Source organism: Euprymna scolopes, chromosome 41 (genome assembly GCF_053919585.1).
Source record: "Euprymna scolopes isolate OS-2025 chromosome 41, ASM5391958v1, whole genome shotgun sequence".
Taxonomy (NCBI): Eukaryota; Metazoa; Mollusca; class Cephalopoda; order Sepiida; family Sepiolidae; genus Euprymna; species Euprymna scolopes.
The window spans coordinates 34,863,536-34,887,729 of record NC_136522.1 but is presented as its reverse complement, the minus strand read 5'-3'; the positions used below and the strand labels follow the sequence as shown (position 1 = coordinate 34,887,729).

The 24,194-nt window shown below is 31.7% G+C and overlaps 1 protein-coding gene across 4 annotated transcripts in view; it reads left to right on the top strand.

The window, feature by feature from the left end:
- LOC145266468 (uncharacterized) overlaps nucleotides 1-24,194 on the top strand; it is a 135,603-nt gene that overhangs the window by 87,101 nt on the left and 24,308 nt on the right. For 2 of the 4 annotated variants that reach the window (XM_080122150.1, XM_080122151.1), the window contains one exon: nucleotides 5,840-5,939. The exons of 1 other annotated variant lie outside the window; for it this stretch is intronic. In XM_080122150.1, coding sequence (XP_079978276.1) covers nucleotides 5,840-5,939 — 100 coding nt within the window. Of the gene's footprint in view, nucleotides 1-5,839; nucleotides 5,940-12,675; nucleotides 13,286-24,194 lie in introns of those variants that run through there. One more of the 4 variants, XM_080122152.1, reaches the window with a different exon arrangement.

Below are 24,194 nucleotides of genomic sequence, written 5' to 3'. Positions count from 1 at the left end.
TCATTTTTAAAGCTTGTGTAGGCAAGAAACAACACCATAATCCTAACCCTACCCAGATGTAGTAGCAGTAGTAATCGATCTTATCACGTATTCAGAACTGTATCCATTGATTGACTGATAGCCATTTTGATTAAATAGCCTGGGGTTGAATAAAAAAAATTAAGAATACAAAAACCACAGTGGCTTTCAATGGAATCGCAAGTATATAGCATGTAAACACACACGCATACGCACACACACACACGTGTGTGTGTCTGTGTGTGTCTGTGTGTGTGTGTGTATGTGTGTGTGTATGTGTGTGTGTGTGTATGTGTGTGTGCGAGTGTTCATATTTTCATTAAGACCAATGTTATTAAATAACATTTTTTGTTTAAGAAACTTTTCTTTTAAATTTTCTGAATAGTCCAACATTTTTCTGTATAATTCCAGATGTTATTTTTGGTTCTGACATTTCCGGCTTTTTTATTATTCGATCAACTCTCATTCCCAGTAGTTTTCTAGCTCTTGTTATTCGAGTGACTTATGCACAGTTATCGTCTTAATCAGATTCTTGTAGAACAATTTCCCATTTTTACTGTCTTCATTCTTTTAACGAATGCATCTAAATTTCCATATTTTAGTCCATTTCTGTTGGTCTCATGTTTGAAACTAAGCGGATCGTGTAATTTTTCTTTGCACTGTATTGTTTTCTATGAGACAATTTCTTTTCTGCATATAGAGATATAAAGATATAGAGATATAAAGATATAGAGATATAAAGATATAAAGATATAGAGATATAGAGATATAAAGATATAAAGATAGAGAGATATAGAGATATAAAAATATAGAGATATAGAGATATAGAGATATAAAGATATAGAGATATAAAGATATAGAGATATAGAGATATAGAGATATAAAGATATAGAGATATAAAGATATAGAGATATAAAGATATAAAGATATAGAGACATAGAGATATAAAGATATAGAGATATAAAGATATAGAGATATAAAGATATAAAGATATAAAGATATAAAGATATAGAGATATAAAGATATAAAGATATAAAGATATAGAGATATAGAGATATACAGATATAGAGATATAGAGATATAGAGATATAGAGATATAAAGATATAGAGATATAAAGATATAGAGATATAAAGATATAAAGATATAGAGATATAGAGATATAAAGATATAGAGATATAAAGATATAAAGATATAGAGATATAGAGATATAAAGATATAAAGATATAGAGATATAGAGATATATAGATATAAAGATACAGAGATATAGAGATATAAAGATATAGAGATATAGAGATATAGAGATATAGAGATATAGAGATATAGAGATATAAAGATATAGAGATATAAAGACATAAAGATATAGAGATATAGAGATATAAAGATATAGAGATATAGAGATATAAAGATATAGAGATATAAAGATATAGAGATATAGAGATATAGAGATATAAAGATATAGAGATATAGAGATATAAAGATATAAAGATATAAAGATATAGAGATATAGAGATATAAATATATAAAGATATAGAGATATAAAGATATAAAGATATAAAGATATAAAGATATAAAGATATAGAGATATAGAGATATAGAGATATAGAGATATAAAGATATAGAGATATAGAGATATAAAGATATAGAGATATAAAGACATAAAGATATAGAGATATAGAGATATAGAGATATAAAGATATAGAGATATAGAGATATAAAGATATAAAGATATAAAGATATAGAGATATAAAGACATAAAGATATAGAGATATAGAGATATAAAGATATAGAGATATAGAGATATAAAGATATAGAGATATAGAGATATAGAGATATAGAGATATAAAGATATAGAGATATAGAGATATAAAGATATAGAGATATAGAGATATAGAGATATAAAGATATAGAGATATAGAGATATAGAGATATAAAGATATAAAGATATAGAGATATAAAGATATAGAGATATAAAGATATAAAGATATAGAGATATAGAGATATAGAGATATAGAGATATAAAGATATAAAGATATAGAGATTTAAAGATACAGAGATATAGAGAAATAAAGATATAGAGATATAGAGATATAGAGATATAAAGATATAAAGATATAAAGATATAGAGATATAAAGATATAGAGATATAAAGATATAGAGATATAAAGATATAGAGATATAAAGATAGAAGTTTTCGAAGAAAGAAGTTGCACACATTTTGAAATTCTATTTTATTATTCAGTCGTTTGAATAACGCCAAGTAGTCACGCTAGTAAAAGGATATAAGAAAAGCATATACCTTGATGAACAAAACATTAACTAACATTTATTTAAATATTGACATCACATAATATTTACATTTGAAAAAAGAAAAAATATTATAACCAGCAACAACAATAACAGTTATAATAACAACATCAAAAACAACAACAATAATAATAATAATAGTTACAATAATAAAAATAATAATCATAATAACAAAAATAACGATAATAACAATAATAATTTTTAAATAATAACAATAATAATTTTTAAATAATAACAATAATAATAACGATGACAAAAAAATTGAATAATAATAACAAAAAAAAATAATAATAATAAGCAAAAAATAAAATAATAATAGGAATAATAATAACAAAAACAACAACAACAATAATAATAATAATAATAATAATAATAATAATAATAATAATAATAATAATAATAATAATATGTATAAGGCGAATAATATCGCGTGTGTATATACTTTCAGTATTTATTTCAATTATATTCAGTACGTGAGTAGAGCTAGGAGTAAAGTATGAAAATATATAATTGTAACAGGAAACATTGTGCATTTAGTCTGACAATTTCCTATGTACTATATATATATATATATATATATATATATATATATATATATATATATATATATATATTCCATTTTATATTTATTTGTTAATTGCAACAATATTCGTTACCCGCATGATTGTTAACTGAACAGAGAGAGAGAGGGGGGGGGAAGAGGGGGAGAAAGGGTGAGAGAGAAAGGGAAAAATAGAGAGAGACAAATGATAAGTGCAAAGATTTTTTTAAGTTAACATATTTATTAACTTTTATGGTTTGATAATTTCTTAGTTCACAAAATTTTCATATCATTTACCATTCTTATTGTTTTTACTCTCGAGTGTGTATCCGTTGATATCTTATATGCTATGACATCACTCTATGATATAGAGTGATGTGGTTCTCGGTTGATTAACTGTCTAACTATATCGGATATATACTCGAGAGTTTTTATTTTTTTATTTTTTTTTTATTCAATTTTCACCCCAAACAAGGCACAGTGCCACTTTGAAGCAGGGGGCTACTATTAGGGAATTAATTAGCAGGGTCATTATGAGGGGAGAAGAGTAGAAAGATGTTTGTTAACATTACACTTGAACTTCTGCATATCATTGCAGCTGGGAAAGCAGAATCCCGGAAGGGAGTTCCAAAGACCCGCAGTTCTGGGGAAGAAACTATTGGAGTAAAAGGCTTTCTTGCACCTAGGGATCTCTACTGTAAAGGGATGAGACTTAGTAGCTTGTCGGGTTTGTCGGGGGTAGTTACGTCGGGGAGGTACAAGTGTTTGCAGTTCGTCAGAGCATTCACCATTAAAGTATTTGTAGAACAGGCAGAGGGATGCAACATCTCGTCGATGGGACAGAGGTTGAAGCCTAGATGACAGTTCAGGACCTATCAGGTTGGCGACTCTTTTTTGAACCCTGTTCAGGAGCGAGAGACAAGCAGCAGATGCACCAGCCCAGATGTGACAACAGTACTCCATACATGAGCGAATAGTTGCCTTATAGAGGTATAGGATACTGGCAGGCGTAAGTAGTTTTCTAGCACGGTAGAGGGAGCCAACCTTCCTTGCAGCAGCCTTGGCAATGCTCTCAATGTATCTATTCCAGTTCATATTCCCTGTAAACGTTAGGCCGAGGAGTTTAAAAGAAGTACTTTCAGGCAATGTGTTCTTGGCCATTGCTATTGGTGGTAGAGAAGGTTTCTTGTAGTTATTGAAGGAAACAAGCTTAGTCTTAGCAGCATTGAATGTGACCAACCATTTTTGTCCCCATTCCACTACGGATTGGAGGTCGTCCTCTAGTGTTTCTGCCATTTCCTTGGATATGTGTTCATTTGTTTTCCCCTCATATCTGTTATAGAGAGTGGTGTCATCGGCAAATATACCCATCTCCGAAACAATATTATCAGGGAGGTCGTTTATGAATATACGGAATAATAGAGGTCCAAGGATAGACCCCTGAGGTACTCCCGCATTTATGTCATATTGTTTGGATGTATGTCCGTCGAGGACAACTTTGATTTTTCTATTACTTAAGAAAAAAAAAAGAGTTAAAACAATAAAAAGAATATTCTGTTGTCATAGCCCTAGTCATTACTGAAACCTTGATTCCCATCAATGAGCAATTCATGGGCAATGGACTCGTTGATAATTCGTTACTAATTCATTTCATTTTTTACAAGCAAGTGACCACTTATCAAGACTCGATAAGGGTTAATGTATGTCAATTGAGACAACACCATAAAGATCGGTGATGGTGGAAATTAGGTCGAAATTAATTATTTAAGAGGGCAGCCCAACAAGAACTTGTTTACATTGGATTTGAAAACAACCATGTTATAGTTTGCTGGGAAGCAACCCCATGGTATTCAACAAACAGGCAGCTTCGGGAAAAAAGCTTTGCTCATGGAATTTTCGTTTAGTTTTAGGCATAGATAGAGAGTAAGGGGTGTTATTGACAGTGGTTGTAGCTACGCGAGTATTTTCCATAATGGTGTCAAAGATTGAAGCTCAGTTGAGCACCTGCCAAGAAAATAAAGATAGAGCGCACATAGACTCGCAATGGTGGTGGTGGTGTGGTGGTGGTGGTGGTGTTGGGAGTTGTACTTCGTAGCACGCCAACTTGGCGTTAAGTACTACGATTGCTGTTTTGTTCTCAATACAAATACTTTTTGCTAACTCATATCCATCTGGCCACAACTACTTGGCGACAAGGAAGTCGAATTTACAGAGGGGATACTCACAACAACTTAGCGACGAGAAAGTTAAATTCACCAATGGGAAAGTCACATCACGACACGACGAAGAATTACAATTCAAAAAAGACCACCAACGAAATTCGTTTCAAACAGAAAACGAATCACTTTATATGAATGAATACACACCAAAGCTATTGGACAACGAAGTAGAATTCTCAACGAAAAAAAATATTGTTTCAATCGGAAATATGAAAATTCCTCAAAAGTCTGTCAACTAATGGTGAAAAAATTTAAAAAATCGTTTCGTCAGACACCGGGCAAAAAGCTTCTCAAAACTTTAATTTAATTTAAAACTGTAAGAATAAAATAGCAACAAAATTATAAAAACTATAAAAGAATGATAAAGATAAAACAGTAAAAAAAAACATACACTGTGTCAACTGCGTTCAACTGTAATCAATAATATTACAGCGGTTTTTTCTCGGGTAAGTAAAATTCGCATTTGAAAAAGTCAACGAAATAGACGACTTTAAAGAAATCGTTGTTCTGATGTTTCTACAGCTTCAGGAACTGCTAAAACAGCCGATACTACAATAGCTGAAAACCGAAGAACGGTTTATTCAGCAGCAAGAAATATGAAATACAAAAACATCAGTAATTACTTCTCAAACATTTGACCAATAAACCTAATATGGACATTAATACAGCGTTTTTGCAAAGCACGATATGAAACACCATGGATACCTTTTTCTATATTCCTGAGCAAAACCAAACTTTTTACGCTTTTTTTTTTAGAAAGTATGGAGACATTTTCAACGTCAATTGCGAAGATTGGCAAGATGCGAGAAAAAGTTTGTCTGCTGTTACAAAAGCCAGGAACTGCGGAACACATCAGGTTTGTAAACTAAATCCTATCTGAAAAAGACTACGGATCTAGAGTCCGTGCTATCAGACCTTTTCGTTCCACAACAGATGGAAATGTTTTAATTTGGCTAAGCGGAACGACGAAGATTTTGTGCGGACTGTTATCCTCATCTTCATAGTTGTTGTTGTTATTTCATCTTCATAGTTCAAAATTCAAAAAAAAATTAAAAAATAATATAAAATACATAATAGTCAAGATATTCGATACAATAGTGAAATTGCAATTAGACACTGGAACGGACATTTTATTATAAATTTGCATGCATGGAAAAAACTCAATAAACCGACGTTGCAAAAACCACCTGCACGGTGACTGGCAATGAGATTAATTTTATTGGAATATTATGTTTCCTAACAAATTTGAAAAGGACTATTAAAAAATTGATTGCGTAATAAAAGAATCTGAAAATCTATTTACCTTGAACTGCATGAACAGTTTCAACTTTGGAATTTATAAGCCAGCATTTTAATCAGAAAATATTTAAGTTGAAGAGAGTCAAATAAACAAAAACGTACCACATAAAATCTCTTAGAAATCAGACTATTTACGGAAAACGACTAATAACTTTTAAAATGAGTGACATACAGTAAATTAAGGAAGGCATTAAAAAAAAATAACGCATATAATTCGAAAATACATTGAAAAATAACGCATATAATTTGAAAATACATTGAAAAATAACGCATATAATTCGAAAATACATTGAAAAATAACGCATATAATTCGAAAATACATTGAAAAATAACGCATATAATTCGAAAATACATTGAAAAATAACGCAACACTAATTAAAACGTGAACAGAAAATAAAAGCGTGAGAACCAGAGGTGCATAAAAAGAAGTCATGTTTAAACGCAAACAAAAGAGGATGAAGCGTTAAGGAAAAAGTAGAAAAAAAAAACAATATCCACCGAGGAGCAAGTAGAATTGACAAATACGAAGATGGTTCGACTTCTAACATGTCGTGCTTCATTTTATCTTACCTGAACTTGTGCAAGGGATTTGGATGTCATTCAGAAATTAATGAATTATGTTACTAAAGAAACGCCGACTTGAAAATCGAATTGTGAATGATTGGCGATATCAGGTATAACATGCAAGATACAATACACCATCAAAACCAATTTTAGAAAAGTCACTCAGATGACCCTAGAAGAGAAAGAACTGATTGACGCCTTTTTTGAAACATTCCATCTCGACTCACCCCAACCAGAACATCAGTGATTAGGTAGAAAGGAAATTCACCGACCCATTCAACCGGAAAAGATATTGGCAAGTTTTTTACGATGCAAAACATCTTGAGAGGAGGAGGGTGTGCGAACTCACCTATGCATATTGCACAAGACATTAACTCTTTCGAACTGTATAAATAGACTGAGAGGTACCGACTCTTTGAGGAATTGGTGGTGGTGGTGGTGGTGGTGGTGATGGTGCACTTCGTAGTAAGCCATCTTGACGTTAAGTATTACGACTGTTGTTCTCTGTATATTCTGTTTTGTTCTCAATAGAAATACTTTTTCTAACCACTATTCATGTCTGTATTTTCCTTAGTCTTGTGGTTGGACGATTTACTATCAAATACAACAGACGATCGCTTTAACATTTTGGCTAGAATGTAGGGTTAGACTCATGGCTTAGTTTTATGATTTAGTATTATATTCAGAGATTGTTAACGCTAGAATAATAGAACATTGATTAGGATAAAACTAGCAACCTACAATTACACATTATGGGTGAAACCAATAACAACATTAATTTTATCATGTCATTCGAAACGAAATTTAAATTGCTTACGTCTAGAATAATGCGAGACTGTTTGTTTGGTGTCCAACTTACTTCACATGTACGTTTTTCGGTTATTTTTGGAAATTCTTTTCTTTTCTCAAATCTTCACCTTCATCTGCTTTTATCACCTACAATTGATTTGACGAAGACGACGTGTTTGTTGTTCATATGGAACACACACACACACACACACACACACACACACACACACACACACACACACACACACACACATATATATATATATATATATATATGCATAATGGTTGTATAGATTGGTTTCCTAGATGTAAATCTGATGAAACCAGCGTGATCATTAAAGAGTTCCAAATGGAAGACAGAGTCTGTTTGTTTATGCAAACATTATTGGCAACATGTTTTAGTGGTATCTCACTTCAAAGATACCACTTCATCAGACCAAAAGAAGTGGCGATATTGAAACGAGAGTAAAGATTGCATTCGTTTTTATAAGATATTTGGGTGTGGTTTACGCTCTGGAAGAAAGTGGGGTGTATACTTCGTTAATGTGAGCAGTAATGGTTTGGGGGAATGTGGTGAATAAAACGAGTAGGGGTGAAGGAAGAGAGGGGAAATACGATCCAATGTGATTAAGCTGTAGCAGCAGGAAGGTATTGGTAATATTTTAATTTGGCGGTTGTTTATTGACTTTCACTTTGATATGAAGCACCTCATCTTTATAGTTGTTTTTTTCTGGTGGCGACTTCATTATTCATCTATTTTATTGATAAACTCTATTTCTTTATTTATTTTATTCCTCGTTTTTTTTTCGCTCATTTGTTTGTCGTTTTCAAATTATTTATTTGTTTTATTATAAGAAATTTGTCTATATGGTCAAATAAACATCCAGTGAACAGATATATAAGCTTGTTTATATGATTTAAATCAGAGTGGTATACTGGAAGTTATATTTTTCACTCTACTGTAGTGTCTGAAGTAATTACAGCAGTCATATCTATATATAAACTTAATTGCAATGCTACGTGTAAAAAAAATTATGTAGTTCGTTTTATTATTTTTTCTCTACAAAAAACAAATTCGCTAAAAAAGAAAAGCGACAAAAACAGTGTGCTAACTCAAAACCGGTTCCTTGGCAAAACGCATTCAAAATATTCCAAATTTATGCCAAAATAATCGAATTGTCTGGAAAAAATGCGAGTTTTGTTTCTTTGCGCATGCGTATGACAATCAGTGCAGCTAAAGAAAATGGTGTCCGTATATTTCTCGAATAAAAAAGACGAAACCTTAAATCTTATCATATGAGTGCATTTTATTATCTTGTATTATAATTTATATTTGTGTTATATAAGATTAAAAAAATATTGTCGCTTTCAAATACAAAAACAGACGAATATCTATATATTTAAAACTGACGATACTAATGTTTTTTTTCTGATCATATATATATATATATATATATATATATATATATATATATATATATATATATATATATATATATATATATAGTAAAAAATTTTGTTGAAAATTCAAAGACTCACGTTTTCTTTTTATAACCTTCGTTTATTTCCTGGATTTTTCCATTACAGCCGTTTCATTAATGAGTTGGCAATTTTACGATTTATGTTTCTGTAAAAATATCCTGTCCTCACCAACTTCTTCAGATGTTTATCCATTAGATTTTTACAACAAATGGTATATTTTTAACATGCTGGACATCGTATTTGGCTAAAAAGATTTCCACAGCCATGCTTCCTCACTTCTTCCATCTTTTGGTGTTATGTAAAGATAGTTTTCCGTTTTAACCCGTACTTTCGTATTTTTATTTTTTATTTATTAATTATTTATTTTTGTTTTAATTTTCCCTGTTTTTCCTATTTGTTTTTTTTCCAATTATCATATAATTTTATATAATTTTATTTCTATATTAAAGCGTGTTTATTTTAATAGCTTTTTTTTTTTTTGCTTAGTGTTTGAATTCGTATTATATTACCCGATGCATGGGAGGTCACTCTCGTGGTATCATTTTTTATCTAGGATTACCTCCCTTGCATTTTCCCCTAATCTGCTCTAGTGTGTGAAATTAAATATTTGTTTCTGTGTAAACACTCGTGTATTACATCAAGTCTTTTGTTTAATAATTTTTCTTTTGCTATTAGTATATGGTAAGATTCTAATATACATATGTTGCATCTTTTCGATTTGCTAGGTTTATATTTTTCCCCTTATCAATTATTGACCATCTTAATTTATATTTAGTTTTATTTTCCTTTAATTCCTTAATCCATACTGCTAAAGTTGTTCAGTTTTTCTTTGTTTTTTTTTCCGGTTGTTTTCGCTATTACTATTGGTTCTTTTTCTATTTTCGTTATAGTAGTTGTGGTTGTCACTATTGTTATGATCCTTTCTACCGTTGTTTTCATTTTTATTTACATTGTTGTTGTTTTCGTTATTTAGGTGTTCTTTTCTTTCTCAGTTTCATTTTTAAACCATACTAGGTGATTACGATATCTGTCCTTAAAGCAAGTTCCGGTGCTCCCCAGATATACTTTAGTTTCATTATTTGTTAAACTGTTCCCCCTCATTGGACATTCATTACGGTCTCGGCAGTTACATTCTTTTTACATTGTTAGATTCATTTTCTGTCCTATCTCTGTTTTTCAAACATTGTAAGATGTATCGAGACACAGGAATGGGTATCTTTGATCTGGCAGAACGGTGGTTTATTAAAATTGTGATGTCGGCGTGTGCGCCTGGTCCACAAAGTATTGAAATAAAAGATTTAAAAATGAAAAAAAAACGTTTTCAAGGGTTTTTGATATAGATGTACATAATAATACTTTGATAAGTATGTTTTAACTTAAATATGGATGGTATAATAAAATTGTGGGGTCTGCGTTTGTGTCTGGCCTCCATAGAATGGAAAGAGCCACAAACTTTAATAAAGACTTTTCATATCTATCTGCGTAAGTATACTTTGATAATTATGTTTCAGTTTAAATAAATATGGTATAATAAAATTATGGGGTGTTAGTCCGCACCTGACCTCCATAGAATGGAAATATGTCACAAAGTTTAACAAGGTTTTTAATATAGATCCACAGAATATTGTGATAAGTGTTTCAGTGTGAATAGATATGGGATAATAAATTATGGGGTTTATCTATTTTATTTTTACTTTCATCATATTTTACTTTGGTTTTGATACCCCCAAATTCGAAGCTATCTCTTTACAACCCTTCCTTTTCATAACCTATAATATTTTCATAAAGCAGAGTCTATTTTCTGTAGGCTGTTTTTGAACCCAGTAAACGACGGGTACTTTTGCTAGTATATATATATATATATATATATATATATATATATATATATATATATATATGTAAAGGTGTTTTTCAATCTTTAAAACTATATTAAAAACAAAAATAAACTTTTACGTCATCGTTGAAAACCTTTTTTTCTTGTAAGTTAATTAATCTTTTGAATAAACTCTATCATTTCGCTTCCAAGAATTCACACTAATCCTAATATTATGTAAGTGATCATCAGTTGTATTGAAAAATTACAAACACACCGACACCACACATATACGTGTAATGTTTGTATATGTGTATATATATATATATATATATATATATATATATATATATTTAAAGAGGTTTAGAGCAATTTTCTATAGAGCAGAGTGTATTTTAATGTTTTAGTAAAAATACTAATTTAGTTAAAATACAGGAAAAGAATAATGCTCTTTGTAAAGAAAACTGGACGTCTGTGTGTGTCTGGTCACGAATTGTCTCCTATATGGTTGACTCTTATAGAAAACTGATCACATATAATGATAGAAGATGTATCGAGACACAGGAATAGGTATCTTTGATCTGGCATAATGATGATTAATTAAAAGTGTGGGGTTTGCGTACGCGCCTGGTCCACAAAGTATTGAAATAAAAAATTTAAAAATGAAAAAAAAACGTTTACAAGTGTTTTTGATATAGATGTACATAATAATACTTTGATAAGTATGTTTTAACTTAAATATGGATGGTATAATAAAATTGTGGGGTTTGCGTTCACGCCTGGCCTCCATAGAATGGAAAGAGACACAAACTTTAATAAAGACTTTCCATATTTATCTGCGTAAGTATACTTTGATAATTATGTTTCAGTTTGAAGAAATATGATATAATAAAATTATGGGGTGTTCGTTCGCGCCTGACCTCCATAGAATGGAAATATGTCACAAAGTTTAACAAGGTTTTTTTTAATATAGATCCATAGAATATTGTGATAAGTGTTTCAGTGTGAACAGGTATGGTATAATAAATTATGAGGTTTATCTATTTTATTTTTGCTACAATCATATTTTGCTTTGGTTTTGATATCCCCAAATTCGAAGCTATCTCTTTACAACCCTTCCTTTTCATAACCTATCATACTTTTATAAATCAGAGTCCATTTTCTGTAGGCTGTTTTTGAACCCAGTCAACGACAGGTACTTTTGCTAGTATATATATATATATATATATATATATATATATATATATATATATATATATAACATTACACGTGAGAGAAAAATAATGATGAATCTTATTGGGTAGTTAGCTAGACAAAACACATCCTCCCACGCATTCAACCCGTTGATATAGGTATGAAATATGGGCAATCTATGGTATTTAATTGCCATATATAAACTATCACGGTACATGTGCATATACATGAAATAATAACAATATATATATATATATATATATATATATATATATATATATATATATATAGAGAGAGAGAGAGAGAGAGATAAATATAGATATAGATATATACATATATAGATATAGATATATATACGAAAGAGCAGCACGGAAAGAGTATTCATACAATCTTTTTATATCTTTTTGTATGTGTACGTACTGTATTACTGTATTCATCTGTTTAAGTTATTAATCCAATCTTATGAATTTGTAAAGATCTGTTAAAAAAATGAAAAAACTAACGATTTTTATTACAAATTTTCAATTGTTCATAGAGTAGACTAAGCTTTAAATTTTAGAGAAACAAAATGAAAAAGAAGAAAAAACAAGAAAAAATGGAATGATTAAAAGAAACAGGAAAAACGAACGAAGAATGAAAAAGTCAGAACAGAAAAAAAGAAAGGAAAAAAGCTGTCAACATGAAAAAGAATTAACATTAAATGGAAAGGAAAAAATGAAAAGAAAGATACAAATTTAAATGAAATATTTAAAAAATATGGAATAACAGAAAGAAAAGATTAAAAAAAAAAGAAGAAAAACAAGAAAAATGATTTAAGAAAAACTGATTGAAAGACAGAAAAAAACTGAAGATAGTTGAGGATAGTTAAAATAAAGCAAAACGAAGAAAGAAAGAAATATGAACAGAAGAAAGCAACACAAAATGAAAAAGATTTTTAAAAAAGACGATAAAGAAAAGAAAGAAATTGAAAAAATTGAAAAAAAAAACGAAAGGTGGAATACCGAAAAGAAAACTAATAAAAAAGAACGAAATTGGCCAGAAGACACCGTTGCCATCTTCCCGTAAGTCTCTCCAACTTTTTCTTTGTGCTGAATACTTAACCCATTTTTTAAAGAAAAACATTACATCAACGAAGAGGAATACATGATCGAATGCTTTGCGGCTAAGAGATGACAGATGTTGATGAGGTGATTCTTGTCTTGTTTATTTAACACCATCGCAAGAATGAATATATACACACACACACGCATACACACACACACACACACATATATATATATATATATATATATATATATATATATATATATATATATATATATATAATTCTTGGTTCGTTCAAATTCGATAGAACCATATTTGTACATTACCAATTTAATTGAAATTTTCAGAATATTTATCTGTAAAGTCAAGCAATGTTTGCATGTTATTAAAATAAATTAAGATCGTTAAGATCGCAAATTATAAAAATATATTAAATAAAATAAAAATATTTTTCGCAACTGCGAGACTTTCCGCCAATTCATTTCCGGTAGAAATTAGCCTTTCACGTGCACCACACGTTGACGACTTTTGAATTACAACATTTAACTATCTAATTAATAGATGGGTAAAAAAAAAATCCCTATTTTTTAAATTATTTATATATATATATTTAATTATTTTCTTCTATAATAATTAAATACCTACAGACACTAGTGTTTCATCCTTTCGGGAATCTTCAGTGCAGGGTGTCACGATTACTACCAGTCGAACGATTGGAACCCCGCATCACGGATTAGCGGAGACCTAATCCATTCGGCTACCATTAACCGCTTGAAATAACGTTGAATTTTAAACATCTTAATTTTAAGTGTTCATTTACGTCAGACAGACAGTGATCTAATCGTTATACGATGATCTACGCATAAGAGCTAAATTGGCCGACTTTTAATTCAACTGAAAGTGCTCAACGATGTACTTTAACCTTACAATTGAATAAAAAAAAAAAGACATATCATAAAACTTTGATTAAACTTGGAAATACGATTTAAAAAATAGTGCGGATCGGTAAGTGCACTAGCACCATTTGTTTATCTTATTTTTTTTATTTTTAAAAGCTTTCCGGGCGAAGCCTACCTAAAATAAATTTGTCTAATTCTTAATTTCTTGTTATTGGAAAAAAAAAGAAAAAAAGGTAAATATGAAGAATTACTCCACCCTCGAAAATTCCTTTAAAATTACCACTCTTGAAGGTTTTCGGGTCGCTGAAAACGAAAATAACGTTTATAATTAAGGCAAACGAGTAGTTTCCAAGATATGAAGAAATGTTAGTTTAAAAAAGTGGAGGATCGCTTTTCCAAAATAATTTAACGTAAAATGATCACCCACTTTATGGCCACGATTTTTTTTTGGGGGGGGCTTTCTTTCTACCCTTGGAAAATCCTTTAAAACTACCTGTTTAAATTGCAAAATGCAAAAGAAATCAAACAAAAAATTTTAGCCAAGAAACACACAGAAAAATTTATAAAAATTGCATCCATTTTTTTTTTCTATCGAATTCATTTGCTGTTTTAATTTAAAACTATTTTCTCCCGGATTTTTGATAAAATTTTCCATTAAAGGGTTGTGCGTCTGCGTCTAACGTTCGTATATAACAAAAAAAATTTTTTAAAGATTTCGGTGTGCTAAAAACGAATCTGCAAACCGTTTCCGTCGCAGAAAAATAGTTTTTATGATATGAAGAAATTACTTTTTCGAAAAGTAGGCGATCACTTTTCCATGTGAATTTAACTTAAAATAAGCACTCACTTTCTAGCCACCTGAGAGAGGGGGGGATTTTTTTCCCATGTTTATTGGCTAAACAACTTTCGTTTATGCTCGCGCGTAGCATAAACGAAGGCTACGGCTGTGAAATGGAAAATAGTCCCAGAGTTCAGGGAAAAGCAAAAGAAATCAAACAAAAACGTTTTTAGCCAAGAAACACACAGAAAAATGCCCCTCTCTCAGGTGGTCAGAAAGTGGGTGCTCATTCTAAGTTAAATTTACATTGAAAAGTGATCACCCACTTTTCGAAAAAGTAATTTCTTCATATCATGAAAACTTTCTATTTGCGACGGAAACAGTTTACAGATTCGTTTTTAGTACACCGAAATTTATAATAAAATATTTCGTTATATACGAACATGAGACGGGCCTTAAAGTAAAATAATACCGGATTTTTGGGGCAGATTTGCCGTTTAGTTGTACAAATATCCTCAAACCAGTCACTAAAAGGGACGTTTAAAAGTCGTCACCTGTATCGAGCAAAAGTTTAAAACCACTGATTATATGTCAGCCTACGTCACAGTAACATATATTGAGTGTGTTCCTAACAGTATTTTGTATAGTTTTTTTTAGTTTAAACTCATTTTCCCAAAATTTCCCCAAACGTAACGTGTTCGATAGTCTGCCGCCATTTGTATTTTTCAAATATACCGATAAACACTGCATGTTTTTGAACCGATTAAACATTATACATTACATAAAAACACTACAATCTTATCCAGCTAGGTAGAACATTTACTTTTCTTGCCTTTGATAACATTTATTTGTTATATATTTATTTTTTTGACAACTTTTTTGTATCTGTGTTTAGTAATACAAACCCTTTTCATTTAATGTAACGTTTAGTCGGCTCGAAAAACAGTGTTTATCGGTGTTTTTGAAAGATACAAATGGTGGCGGACACTGTTGATTACGTTAAGTTTGAGAAAGTGAGTTAAAACTAAAAAAACTATACAAAATACTGTCAGAAACCCACCGATTGTGTCAGCCTATGTCATGGTAACATATATTCGGTGGGTTTTTGACACTGTATTGTATAGTTTTTAGTTTTCAACTTACTTTCCCAAACTTAACGTATTCAACAGAGTCTGCAACCATTTCTGTTTTTCGAGCCGATTAAACATTTTACATTACATAAAAACACTAAACAATTATTCAGTTAGGTAGAAACATACCTTACCTTTGCTTTCATTTATTTGTTTTGGACAACTTTTTCGAATCTGTGCATAGTAAGCCCCCCCCCCAATCACTCAAATATCAATTACTAACTCACATTTTGTATACAAAAAACAAACAAAAAAAATAATTTAGCGTTTCAACATTTTTGCTACGTTCAGCTTTATCCACTGATTGTTGGTTGAGCCCAAGCCATGATTGACGGTAACCCCGAGGATCAGGATCCAATTCTGCAAGAGTACCATTTTTTTTTTTTCATTTTCGCCTTTTTTTTTGTTTGTTTTTTTACTTTTTGGAGTGGATTGCTGTACTAAGAATATAAGAAACATGCATTTTCTCTTTTTATTAGAATTTTCCATTACAGGAAATTGAGCCACAGCAACGCGTGGCAGGGTACAGCTAATATATATATATATATATATATATATATATATATATATATATATATATATATGAGAGAGAGAGAGAGAGATTTACGAAAGAGAAGGATATGCTTAGAAAAATGGCATTTTGAGTCGAACCAAATCATACCTAATTAACATAAAATGGGCAGCCCCTTTTCAAACTAGACCCTAAGATCGGAGTGTGTTAAGGATGACCTGATTGATACGAAGTGAAGATGCAAAATAAGTCATTTTAGTACATGCCTCCGATGGTAGTATCAAGATCAGTTTCAAGTGAGGAAACTAACTCCTTGACCGGTACTTTAAAAGAATATAAAAGTAATCATAAATAGATCTGTCGGCATTTCCCGGTAGAAGCGATGCCCCTCCCTTCCTAAGGATGATACAATGAATAAAATGATGCCTTCTATTATAGAGTTGAATGGAAAATAATGAATTAAGGTTACCAGCATGAAGACAAAATCACAATTTAGATTCTCTCTCTCTCTCTCTCTCTCTCTCTCTCTCTCTCTCTCTCTCTCTCTCTCTCCATCGGATCAAATAGTACGAGTAAACTTTTCTCGCTGTTTGCTTTTACGAATAGTGAAGAGAAAGATGAATTTAAACATAGCTGATTAGCACAAAACTGATTACTTTTATAAGGTAAAAAACAGAAAACGTAATATGAATAGAATTTATCTACCCGTGTTCGAGTTCAGATAAAGGTGTATATATTTTAAAAAGACATTAACTTATTTATTTCATCAAATTATTTTCATTTCATAATCTCTTTTCTTTGCGAAAACCTACTTCGAGTGTTTGTGAAATTGTAAATTATTCTTAGCTAAAAGATCCATCTTGTTTTGGATGACCGTGCATCCAAACTTCACCAAGGCTTGTTATTTGATCTTATTCTTGATCTCCATAAACGACCTTCCTGATGAAATCACGTCTGAGATGAGTGTATTTATTGATGGCACCACGTCCGATTCCTAACATGAAGGCAAATAGAACGTCCACACAAATAAGCCAATGGCTGAATCTTTTGGCAAATTGGCCTTCACTAGAATGGATCCATAAATGGCTATGTTTAATGCTACAAAGCTTCTTTCTTTTAACAATTGTCAGAAACTTTTCAATTATCTATTGTCATGACTGCTTCCGAGCACCGATCTAAATTTGGATTAGGGAGACATTTTTCTTTAAACCTCATGTAATCTTATTGCGGTATTATTTTTCATTAATTCTATACTCGCTAATTTGCATAAGTGGGCTATCGTGGGGAGATTCTGTAGAAGTACTATTTGAATTTACGTATTAGTTTTATTGAGTTTTTATTTTATCAAGTTATGATTCTATAACTATCTAAATGAAAAAGAAATTAATTTTCTAATTTAAGGGCCCAAGTATAAAATATAGTAGTAAATTAAGTTCAGCATGTATAATTTTTAAGCCAGTAATAGGAATGCTAGGAAATGAGTAGATGAATGTGTGCGTATATTATTGTTAACTGTCTCCTATAATGTGTGTGGTGAATGGTGAGTGCAAGTGGTGATTTGTCTGGAAGAAGAATACGCATAGATTTAAATGAGGGGATGATAAATCTGATACATTGCGGGAAATGAAATGTATATGAACTCATCAATTCTGTAAGGGTAGGGACAGTCTTATCATGAGAAAAATAAATGACATGTTTAATAAGGTTTACTTTCAGCTGACACTTTTTATCCTATCTTTTGGACACATTTTAAAATTTTATTTTTGATTACTTAATCAAAGATTCCCCAACAAATCTACAAATCTGTTAAGGCCAAAACGTTGGTTAATCCGCGTACACGTTTTCTGATGTATTTTTTTTATATAAAAGGTGTACTTGTATGTTGAGCGATATTGGTATTTAGTTCATGTTACCAATCTATTTGAACTTATATCTTATATATATATATATATATATATATATATATATATATATATATATATATATATATATAGATATAATTGTATTTTTATTTATCTCTTACTAAATCTTGTTGATTCTACGCCGATGCATTTTTCTCTTGTTATTCTTGGTCAGCAAAAGAAATTCGTTTTATTTGGCAACCCCGTCGAGATGCACACATTATGTTGAAGTGCGGAATTTTATTTTTCTTGGCGGATTGATTCGTAACACTTGTTGTGTCTCATTACTCGCCCCGGCGGAATGATACACATTAACAATGCTTTTTTCTTTTTTATTTTGCTTGGATTTACTTGCCATATCAGCAAGATGCGGCACAAGGTTGGAATATGGGAACACCCTACCTCTCAAGAACACACTCGGATGGAGTGGGAAGATAGCCGAGAACATTCCCGGTGGCATTTCCCGGTTGGCAATAAACTAAGCTCTTCCCGAAAAATAAGAGGTAATTCCTGTGATAGTGCAACTCCTAGAGCTGAACAACTCATTCTGATAAAATAAATGTCTGTTCTACAGGAAGGAGAATCTAACTCATTGCAAAACTGATGTCAAGGATGCATCTTCGGCACATTTGAACACAACCGATAGTCATTCGGAATGCTGATAAACCAGTCCTAATATTCACCAATGCTATTGCTCTGGAATGCGTGAAGGTTTCTATGTATACATGCTACTAACCCTGAACCTCATATTTATTTTTTTATCTTAATTTTTTTTTATCTATATGCTTTTCCATTTTCCAGCTCTAAAAAAAATTAACTAAAGTAGAATGTTATCTTTTAAATTTATGAATGTTCGACGCGAACGACCCCCCCCGCCCCAATAATATTATTAGAAAACCGTAAATATGGATTCTTCACAAACTTTTATTCCTGAAATAAATTACCTTGCCTTTGTTTTCAATGGTAAACTGTGTGTGTGTGTGTGTGTGTGTGTTTGTGTGCGCGCGTGTGTGTGTGTGTTTGTGTGCGCGTGTGTGTGTGTGGATATATATTGTGCGTAATTATCTGGGGAGTTTGCCGTTGACGACGGTGTGAAGCAGGGCGATATTCCGGCTCAAACTCTGTTCTCAATTTACTTCGCAGTGCTTCTTGCATACGCATTTAAGGATTGCGATAGGGGTGTCTTTCTCCGCTTTAGGACTACTGACAAAGATTTAATGCCAAGTCACAAACCTTTGGCGGTCTAGTTAGGGAACTACTCTATGCTGATGCTGATTTTGTGTCTCATTCGGAGCGCGATATGCAAAATATAGTGAATTGTTTTTCAGCAAAAGGTGACAGCTTTGGCTTAACTATCAGCATTAAGAAAACGAAAGTGATGTTCGCCCCTGCACCTCGTGTTCCATACATTGAACCAAATATCTATGTGAGGGAAACTAGACTGGATGTTGTGGACACATTTGTATACTTAGGTAGCAAAGTATCCAGAGCTTGCGAAGACGTATCTCCGCATCCAGAAGTCCAGCACGGCATTTGGAACACTAGAAAAGCGGCTGTGGTTGATCGTGGTATTTCTGTCAAAACCAAGGTGAGTGTTTACTCGACCTGTGTACTTGCTGTTTTGCTTTAATCATCTGAATGTTGGACAACACAACGTCGGCGCTTGAAGCAATTCGAGATATTTCATCAAAAATGCCTCAGGCGAATTCTAAATGTGAAATGGCAGTCACTGACACCTGGCACGGATATTCTCTGGAAGGCTGAGTGGTTGAGCATCGAAGCAATGGTGACGAGGAACCGGTTGCGCTGATCATGTTGTTCGAATTGAGGATGTGAGGCTGCCTAAGCAGCTATTTTACAGCAAGCTAGAAACTGGAAAACGTCATCGACATCGACCAAAGAAGCGCTTCAAGGATTGCATAAAAGACGATTTTAAGGCTTTCAAGATTTCTGTTCAGAACTGGGGGACCCTGGCAAAATGCCGGCCCGAATGAATGAGGCTAGTTAGAAGAGGGTCTGAAATTTTTGCGAGGAAAAGAATCGATCATGCTGAACTCAAGAGAAATCTTCGGAAAGGCAATGTGTCGGTTTTGCCGATTGAACTGAACAGTTGGAAATGTAAGGCTTGTAATTGCGTGCTCCTCTCCAAACCGGCTTATATTAAGCATAAAAAAAACATGCTATGAGCAGAGTGAGCAAAAAACAGAGCCAGAAGTGGAACAAATATCAACACACATATGTGTGGCAGACTGTGCAAGTTAAATGCTGTTTGAGTGTCGCTGACAATTAACCTGAAAATTATAATGGGGTTGGTGGGGAGCATTGGGCTAACGTTTGTAAAGACGAAGCAATTGTCATCTCTTCTTCTCTTCTCTTCTCTTCTCTATATAAATAAAATGAACTCATTTTTTCCCGTCTGATTTTGACATTAATAGGATTAAAAATCAAGATATTTCATGCGAATATAATATGCACAAACGGCAGAACAATATCTGAGGTGTGTTATAGGCTTATTATTTCTCAAATTCCTCGATAATCTTAGATTTCTATTCTTTTTCTGCTGAGAAGTCACGGCCAAAATCGGTTCAGATCAATGGAAGTGGTAAAATATTTTCTCTCTAATAAATTTCTCCCCCCCTGCCACCACTTAACACCGTTTGGGGATCGTTCACAAGGAACAGTTGAGAAGAGAACACCGGTTTGGCTTCGTAGTTTTTTCATGTGAAGTTATTTAAAATCACTAAACTATGCTGCAGTGCTCTGTGGCGTAGTGGTTAGCGTGCTGGACAATTCACATTATATTTTCACGTTCGCGCCGACCTACCGCAGTCGTTTTTTTTTTTTGTTTTTTTTCCTAAACAACTGGAATGGACTTTTCTTGGTGGCCGAACTGTTAACGTTGCAGATGTTTTTTTTTTTTTTCACACTTTATTTTCCTACTTTTACTCATGACTCCGGGTTTGATCCTTCCTACTTACCTACCATAACATTTTTTAAAACTACCCCCCCCGTCCCGGAAACAAACACTCGGGCAACGCCGGGTACCCCCGCTAGTGTATATATAAAATCAAGAAGTAAAAATTAAGTTTACAAGCCAAAAGCTTTTGCAAACTTAAAGCAAATATAAATTTATAAAGTAATCTCAACCAAATAAAAAAAAAGCTCAATACAACAAAAATAGGAAATAGAGCTTGTCACAGAAGCATACAATTTAAGACTTTTAATTGCATGAATTTATTTTTTTGACAGAATACTCATATAAGAAATATTATTAAATCTTTAATCGGCCATGGGAGCATTCGTTACTAAGGTTGCGGGATAAGAAGTGAAAAAAAAACTTTAACGATTCGAAAAAAATTCCTCAACTGCTGACAAATGGGATTTTTCTGCAGATTTGAAATACGTACATTTTGTATTATTTCGATTCATCGGACTACTGTTCTCATCTTGAGTATGATTTTCACAACGTTTCGGTCGATGTAACCTCCGACTTTCTTCAGGTGTATCTTGTCAAACTCAGGAACGTTTCCGTCGAACTCGGGGATTTATATGGAATTTCAACCGGAACCCGTTATTTACTTCACGGGGTTAGCATGCTCTTGTTCCGATAGAGGTCCTAAGTAATTCGCAATTGTATTTTTGGTATCCCACACTGAGGTTTGAACCTTCAACCTTCAGGAGAACATCACTTTTTACAATTGATTTTTCCAAGTACTTTAACCACTGCGCCACAGATCCTTGCGGACAATTCTGGTACGAATTTTAGGAGCCTAAAACCTATTTTATTTCTATTTGTAAAGATCACTATTTATTACTAATTATTACTATATATTAATGTATATCTATCTATATATAATAATATTTATACTTATTATTTGTATATATTATTTATTGTTCCCATATTGGCTCCCATATCGTATTCAATTCTATACTAGGTCTACTTAATAATTGGTTATTCCCTAGCATGTGTGCTGCTTCTCTCAGTCGTCTTACTCTCCACCGTTTCTTCCCTGTCTATAACTTTTACTTTGTCCCATAATGGTAGATGGTTTTCATTTTCCTTCCAGATATGGTCAGTTATACCTGATTTTTCAATCTCTCCACGTACTATGGCTTTTCGATGTTCTTCTAACCATACATTCCCGAGTTCGACAAAATACACGAGAAGAAGGTCGAAGGTTACATCGACGATAACGTTGTGAAAATCACACTCAAGATGAGAATAGTGGTCCGATGAATCCAAATAATAGGAATAACTAATTCTCATTTTAAAAAATTCATAAACGACACGCACATTTTGGATTTTGGATTTGAAACTATTTGTCAATATTATAAATCCGACCTTTTCTAATTGACTTTTATGATTATTTCGCCTTGGAAATACCTAACAATTCTATACTCTTTAATCTGTATTTTTGATCTTTAATTTTTAATTTGCTTTTTTTTATTTTTCATTTCTTTCTCTATTTCATGACCTCTTTGCACTAAAACTTTTTTCCATATACGATTACTTTTCATATAACGCTGTTTCAATTGATGCCAGTACCAACAAATTCATAGTTTTGCTATAATATTCATTTGCTAATATCATTCCTCTGGTGAAAGGGTGCATTTCTTTGTAACTCTGCGGATTAAGGAAATCTTAATATTTCTTATTTGAGTATCCTATTGAGCAAAAAATCTCTGTAAAGTATAACTTATAGTTTTAAATAATATATATATATATATATATATATATATATATATATATATATATATATATATATATACTGGCAGGCCGCCCGGTTTACACCAGTCGTAAAATATAATATTAAAATATGTTATTATAATCTTTTTTATTCATCTGGTAATAGTATTTTTATTCATCTGGTAATAGTATTTTTATTCATCTGGTAATGGCTTTTTTATTCATCTGGTAATACCTTTTTTTCATCTGGTGATAACTTTTTTATTCATCTGGTAATAACTTTTTTTTCTTCTGGTGATAGCTTTTTCATTCATCTGGTGATAAATTTTTTTATTCATCTGATAATAGCTTTTTTATTCATCTGGTGATAGCTTTTTTATTCATCTGGTGATAGCTTTTTATTCATCTTTTATTCATCTGGTGATAATTTTTTTTTTATTCATCTGGTAATAGCTTTTTTATTCATCTGGTGATAGTTTTTTTTTATTTATCTGATGATAGCTTTTTAATCACCTGGTGATTTTTTTTTTTATTTATCTGGTGATAGCTTTTTTAATCATCTGGTGATTTTTTATTTATTTATCTGGTGATAGCTTTTTTAATCATCTGGTGATAGTTTTTTTTATTTAACCTGAGCATTCTGTGTTAACAATTTAAGAGAGTTCCGTCAACGTAAGGAATATTTATAAACATATTTTAATGTTTTCCGTTATTTTGTGCTTGAGGAATATTCGATTATGGCATGTGTAGTTTATATTAAAATTCATTTAAGTAGTTATCGCCTCAAATTTCGTTTTAATTTCGCTTCGCTGAAATTATTTCAAGTACAGAGCATTAAAAACTATTTCAAAACAAAAAAAAAACATGAACTGAACTTTTATTGACTTTATTTCTTGTATATTTATTTTTTCGGGTAGTCGTTTGTTGGCTTTTCTGCTAAACATTCTTACTAAATAATATCGAAAAACAAAGAAACAAAAACAGTTTGGAAAAATAATGAAGCTTTACTTACTTTAGTAA